Source organism: Pteropus vampyrus, unplaced genomic scaffold (assembly GCF_000151845.1).
Source record: "Pteropus vampyrus isolate Shadow unplaced genomic scaffold, Pvam_2.0 Scaffold126, whole genome shotgun sequence".
NCBI lineage: Eukaryota > Metazoa > Chordata > Mammalia > Chiroptera > Pteropodidae > Pteropus > Pteropus vampyrus.
The window spans coordinates 671,847-679,052 of NW_011888907.1; the positions used below are offsets into that span (position 1 = coordinate 671,847).

General features: G+C 39.1%; 1 protein-coding gene across 2 annotated transcripts in view; it reads right to left on the minus strand.

Moving 5' to 3' along the window:
• Positions 1–6,916, minus strand: part of PIWIL2 (piwi like RNA-mediated gene silencing 2) — a 58,514-nt gene extending 51,598 nt beyond the window's left edge. For both annotated transcript variants that reach the window (XM_011366661.2, XM_023534538.1), the window contains exons 1-9: positions 6,725–6,916; positions 6,268–6,355; positions 5,986–6,124; positions 5,089–5,295; positions 4,382–4,492; positions 3,150–3,267; positions 2,565–2,689; positions 1,642–1,722; positions 1,221–1,334 (exon numbers count right to left, since the gene is read on the minus strand). In XM_011366661.2, the coding sequence (XP_011364963.1) occupies positions 1,221–1,334; positions 1,642–1,722; positions 2,565–2,689; positions 3,150–3,267; positions 4,382–4,492; positions 5,089–5,295; positions 5,986–6,124; positions 6,268–6,355; positions 6,725–6,916 (1,175 nt within the window). The remainder of the gene's footprint in view (positions 1–1,220; positions 1,335–1,641; positions 1,723–2,564; positions 2,690–3,149; positions 3,268–4,381; positions 4,493–5,088; positions 5,296–5,985; positions 6,125–6,267; positions 6,356–6,724) is intronic.
• Positions 6,917–7,206: the final 290 nt, after the last annotated feature.

The window sequence follows — 7,206 nt, forward strand, 5'->3', positions numbered from 1 at the left end:
ACTAAGCACTACTTTCAAAATCTACCCAGAAGGCGATCACTTCTCAGCACCTCCGCTGCTGCCACCTTCATTCTCCCACTGGATTACAATAGCCGCCTGGTTGGTCTCCTTATTCTACCCCCATCCTAGTGGTCTATTCTCCTCACAGCAACTGGAGAGATCCTCCCACACTCAGGTCACACCATGTGCTCCATCCTTCCACTGTTCTGACCTCACTCTGCTCTAGCCACCCCAGCTTCACTGCCTCTCCCTGAATGAGCCAGGCATACTTCAGTGTGAAGGCCTTTACCCTAGCTGTCCCACTGCCAAGAATTCCCTTCACCCATATATTCACCTGGCTAACTCTCACCTCTTGTAAGTGTTGGACCAAATGAGCTTGACCACTCTACTTAAAATTACAGCTCTCTGTTCTCACCCTGCCCAACCCCTAGTACTCTTCACCTCTCCCACCATGTTCTTTCCTCCATAGCTCTCAATACTTATAGTACACGACACAATTTACTTATCATGCTTACTATTGTTTATCTCACCTGACTACAATGTAAACTCCATGAGAAAAAGGATCTTCCCCTGTTTTGTTAACTGATATGTCCCATGACTCTGGTACACGACTAGAGCTCGGTAAATACACATTGAAGGAATGAGTGAATTTATCGGATAAACAGATTTATAAGGCCCTAATAACACCCAATAGTTGTACACAGCTGGTGAGAAAATAAACTGAATAAATAAAAGAAACTTCTAGAGGATAATTTGTTGATATATTTAAATATCTTATTATATTAAATATTTATTTAAAGTCTTTAAAAGGTTTAGCCCTTTCATTCAGTAATTCCACTTCTAAGTACAGAGCCTCAAAAATAAATCAGAGATGCACTTCATGTAGTCATTACAAATGATACACATCTATACTTACTACAGTAAATATTTACAACAGTAACACATTTAAACAAAAACTCAGGGTCTGTGTATATTAAACTAAGTCTTCTTAACCAGAGATTTAAATAAAATTCCTCCTCAGCAAAGCACAGCAGGTCTCTACACAGATGACTGTCTTGGTGGGACTTACACAGAACGGAGTACATCGGTTCAGCATTCTTTATCTGTTCTACAATTTAAAACCCAAACAAAACAATAGCTAATCTGTATTTAGTACCAGCTATCACTGCACTTTTCAGAAAATTGTTAGCTGTTTAAAGTAGATCCCATCATTCACTCACATGACGTCCAGCACAGAATCATTTCGAATGACCTTATGGGAGACATCAGCTAGCAGAAAGAGACCACCGTCTGTCCTCCGGATGCTAGCTGCATAGCCTGGCCAGATCTGCAATCTGAAAAGATAAGTGGGCTTTACATTAGGGTTCTAAAAGAACTACAGAACCTTCCATGCCCCCATCTGAAACAATACTTTGAGCAGACACTGCTCCTCCCTACTAGCAATGAGAAAAGCGCCAGAAAACAAATTAAATCAACACTAATGTGAACTTACTAAAATACTAAACTATGGAATAAATTTAACTGATAAATGTACTCACTATCATAAAATACTGCTGAGATTTTTGTCCTAAATATGGTGATTGCAATGAAAAATTTCTTTCCAAAATATTCTAAAGTAAGGAAGAGAAAAACACCACTGACCTGTGTTGCTGCAGTACCATAGCACTTGTTGGGTCATAGAAATTTCTCCCCACAAGCTTCATATCTAAAAGCTTCATTACCCTGAAATAAAGAGCAAGAATGGGTTTTCTAGTAGAAGAATCAAAAAAATTCAATTCCATCACTCTTAGCTACATTTCCTTTGGAAGCCTGAAAGGTCAGAAACATCAGTGCTCTTTGCACAATATAACTTTTATCCTGAGAACACTCTTGCCAAAAGAAAAATGTACCACAGCATTTATCTTGAAGTATATGCAACTGACTGCAGCTTTCCTACTTACTAGGTACCAAAAATCGGGTTGATTTCCCAGTCTCAATTTACATGACTTTCACCATTAACTAAAAAAAAATGAGAGTTAAGTTCTAAGTTTGTGAATATCAGTCTGACATAGGAAGTTATGTTTATTCTTGGTAGTTCGACTTACTAGGTAGAAATTAGGTCCTATGTTTTATTAAAAAAAAAAAGTGGTTTGGGAATAACATTATGAAAATGAGGGAGTCTTTAAAAAAGTTTAAAAATCATAAGCAGTCTGTATCTAAAAATTCAAGGGAGTGGGGAAAAATTCTCTCAGCCAAAATTTTTACAAACTACCTCTTCAAATAGCCCCATCACCAGCACCAATAAGTATATACTATAAACATCTGTCTTAAAGTTCCTGAATGAATCCAAAGGAACCCATCCCCCATCCAACTACTTCACACCTACTTTCACATACCCAAATCTGGTCAATCACTTGGGATAACTTTTGAGTAAGTTAGCCTCAATATCATCCATTTATTTATTAAATGTTCCCAAACTCTTCTATATACATTCTGTAGTGTAGTACCATCCAAGCGTCTTGAAGAGCACTGTTACAAACACAAGACTGAAGTTAAAGAAAATAAGATGTCAACTGTTTTCTCACCGACGGAAAACAACATTGTAGAAGGGAATGCACAAGTCAGAACAGGGCTCCAGGATCTTGGTCAACTGAATCTTAACGCTGATCTCGGCACCATCAGTTTTCCTTTGACTTTTTAACTCAAGAACCTAACGAATAAACATATGCAAGTAAAAAGAAACACCAAAACAACCAAACTCCAATCTAATCCAACTGTGTCCTGGAAAACACTAAAATATCTTAAATATGTCTTCTACTTCCCCATCAATTTGCTGCCCACACTGGACAAAATCACAGCATAACAACCAGATTTAAGACAGCCTTTGGTAAAAGAAACCCAATGGAGAACTGGCAATAGATCCCTTTGAATTTGAAATCTTAAACCTTTGTCACTAAGTCAAAGGCTTCCAATCCCATCTCTTATGCGAGAAGGGACTTCATGAAGAACTCAAATGTAAGTTTCTCAGTCTGTCTTTTCTTTGTTATGGAGAAGTCTGCCTTCCCTCTAAGAATAGGAAAGTACAACTCAAATGTTTAGGAAGTCTATAATTTCCCACCACTTAAAACTCTTAGGTTTCATCTGAAAGTACATTTCCTATTTGGTCTCACTTGTTGAAGTTTAATAGGCAGATAGAGAATGGATCCATCAAAAGCAGTGACGTTTCCAGTGACAGCTTGATGGTCCTTCAGCATGCCAAACCTCATACTTTTGCACTCCACATTGGGGCTAGAAAATAATAAAGAGGATTTTATTTCAGTTTGACTCAAAGAGCAGTCTTTATTATAGCCGTGCAATAGGTTTATTTCTCTCACAGTCTCTTGTAACTACTGCTCCATCTAGTGGTCACATTAAAAATTCAAATACTATATCTGACTGAAAAAGAACTTTGACCCACAGATACTTGCTCACGAAATATTTTTTAAAAACCATAATTCCAACCACCAAAGACAACTGCCTTAGCATGTCAGTATGCATTCTTCCAGAGTTAAGACCACGAGATTGGAAAACTTTTCTTGTAAAGTGCCAGGTAGTAAATATTTTAGGCTTTATGGGCCATATGATCTGTATTACAACTACTCAACTCTCTGACATAGCACAAAAGCATCGCAGACAATATGTAAACCAATAAGCATGGCTATGTTCCAGTAAAACTTTATTATGAGATTTTACTTCATCCTTTTTTCACTCATGGCTATTTCAACTTTTTATTGATTCACTACCACAAATATTACAGCTTTGAAAAACTCTAGTAGCTACTTTGTAACACAATTGTCCCAGTACATTAGAGGTCCCCAACCCCCAGGCCATGTCATCAATCCTAAATTTATTGATATAACATTAAAGTTATTTTCTCTGATTTCCTCACACTTAAATTTAACCCTAGACTGTCACTTGAGAATCGTCACATATTGGTATGAGATTCATGCAGGGAGGGTCTAGGTTTTGTGGGATGTGTATCTTGTACCACCAGGGAAGAGGAACACCCTTTAAGAAGAGGAATGCAAAATTACAAATACAAAATAAGTTAAAAGGTCATGGAAGGGGTCTATGTAAATACAAGGCCCTGAACTTAAGCTGTTAACTTCACAGTAAATCCACCCCTAATCTCACAACAGGTGCATAAAACTGCACCTATTAAGTTATAATCTGAACTGGCAATAGAGCCTAATACAAAAAGAAAACATTAACCTTAAAGTCATTGCAAGGATCTGAGTATGTGCATTATTGTGGGGTGGGGGGAAAAGGTTCGTCAGGAATTACACAGAAAATATTCAGTTATTCCAGGGGAATGATTTCATTACTGCTAAGAAGTGGCTACAGAGAAAAAAGCTGTGAATACCTAAAAGTCACATGATATTGGTAAACTGCTTCATTATGACACTGTATTTTGATAAGATTCAATCCCAAAGATTGAGGTATTCCTTTTGATCCTTGCTTCACAAGACGCTCTCTGGAAAATAAAAAAATGAAAGCACCCACACATACCAAAACCAAAAACTCAAATAACCCACACCACAAAATAAAAAAAATAAAAAAAAAAGTAATATTTCACCCTTTGCTTACAGATACACAAAGCAAGAACTGAGACACACCAATGTAAGCTTTAAAGGCTAGTAGACAAATGAATAGCAATCTCTAATAAAGAAGCAAGGTCACCCCATTTGTTCTAGTAATATCACTAAACTAGGCCAACTAAGAACACAAGAATTAATTCTATAGAGAAAAATTAACTCCTGCAGTATTTTTCCTAAATAATTTCCTTATCTTCAACATGACAAAGAATTGTCTATGTCTGAATTGGGAATGAAATGAAAAGTCATGAGTCTACTCTCTGGTACACTCTATCTATATTAACGTCATTTTCACTTCATCAGGAATGTCCCACCTCTTTGCCATTCTCCCAACAAGCAAAAAACAAAATGAACAACCCCACAGTACCGACCACCCACAGACGACTTCAGCTCTAAGAGAAATAGCGTTTACAATACTATGAGAAGGCCCCCTCTCACATCACTCCCAAGCAGAGAAGGCCAGCTCCTGGCTTACTTTTCCTTGTGTTCTGCAGTCCCCAGTGGAAGCCGATCCAGAGAGTGCAATGATGACAACGGCAGAGGTGGCGGTGATGGCTGCTGGGAAGGACCCAGAGAAGTCATGCTGACAGCACCGGGAGCCTTGTACATGCCTCTGCCTATACCACCAGCTGCTCTTCCCAATGGTAATATAGTTGTATCTGAATTTCCTCTTCCAAGCATTCTGAAATGTTGAAAAGAGCAAATCAGGAATTTCTTAATCATGCTTCTATGTCTGCTCCATGCAAATGATTCTCCAAGTCTACATTCTCTTCCTGGAGAAGTCAGCAGGAGGGACCTAAGCCTCAGGATTCTCTACAACAGGGGTCCCTAAGCCCAGGGCCGCAGACCGAACCGGTTAGTGGCCTATTGAGAACCGGGCCGCACAGCAGGAGGTGAGTGGCAAGCAAGTAAAGCTTCATCTGTATTTGCAGCCGCTCCCCAGTGCTAGCATCACTGCCTCAGCCCCACCTCAGATCATCAGACACTAGATTCTCATAGGAGCACCTGTCCCTGGTGCCAAAAAGGTTGAGGACCACTGCTCTACAAGTCCAATATGCCAACATGACTCACCAATTCATACTAATACTGACTCTCAGAGCCAACTTCCATGCCAGAATCGAGGTGGAGTTTGATTCACTTAAAGGACCACTACGATCAGGTTAACTAAGAGGGCAAATGAAGTTGTGAACTGCCCAGTGGAGAGCTACTTTTTAATCCTTTTCCAACGACTGATTGGATCAATAGCTCCTGACTATTCCTAGAAAGTATCCATTGTTTTATATAAAACCACACATTATTTGTTTGTGAGATAATAACAACCTTTTTATTTCATCTGAATCTGACAGTTCCCTGAGAAGGCAACTTTACCCACCTATTCCAACCAATGGAGGCCTCTGCCATCTTGCTATCCCCAGCTGCCAACAATGATGGATCCGGAAAAGTGGGACGGGATTCTTCTTTGTCCTTGTGCAACACACTGGTAGACAAACCTCGACCTAAAATGCCTCTACCTAAATAAATAATCAAACCTCAGCTTTAACTGAGTTGAACATGTTATAAAGCACAGTTATTTTTCTGAAGATAAACTGTGTGAATTTAAGAAAAAAGCAATCATACATATCATTATGTTTTCTTAAGTTAGTTTTCCACATACCTACAGAAGGCATTTCCCATTTCGGAGGAGTCCGTGACGCTGTTTCAAGGCCCAGTCCTCGGAACATGGAGACCAAACCCATAGGTTCCTATGGAAAGTCAAAGAATAAAGTCATTCCAAAATGTGACCTATATTTAAATCTACCATTTATGTATTTATATTTGTATAAGCTAGAGGACTAAGGCATTTACCCAAGTCCATCTAGCATTCATTATGAGGCACTTTATCTAGATTCTCAACTCTAGGATTTGAAATATATGCCCAGAAGATGCAACTATTTGTCAAAGGAAAAACCAAAACAAAAAGAACAATGAAAAAAAAACCCCAAAACAAAAAAATACCAACCAACAACCAATCCTTGTTTTCACCCAGGACTTGACGCTTCTAAGCATTTTGAAACCCATTATTTTCTCTGATAAGCTATATGCCACTACTATGCATCCAGACGTGGTCTTACCCTTTGTGCTGGCCCACTCTGTAGGCTGGGTTCCTCTGGCTTTCCAAATACATGGCCTCTGCCCACAGGCCTTGCCCTGCCCAAAGCTGAGTCCAAAGGTTTAGGAGCATGTATCCAAGACCCTGGCATCCGTACATACTGAGATGGGTGCCCAGGAGAAGGGCCCCTGAAGGGTGGTCGAACAGGATCCATTGAAAGGCTGCAGTAGGCACGGTTGTCGATTCTGTTCTGGTTAATTACCTGCCAGCATTTTATAAAGATGAAAGAGTCCTAATTGTTTTCCTTTTCCTTCAAGACAGACTCACAAAGCATTAAACAAACAAACAAATGAAAAAACTTACTTTAGGTCAGACCTGTAATACAACCAGCCTTCTATACCATGTTCACTTCAAAAGCGACTATTTAGCCCAGAATATTCTAAATGTTCTCCATTAGCAATCCCTTAGCTGCTAACCCATCCTTGAATTTTCCTGTATTTTCTA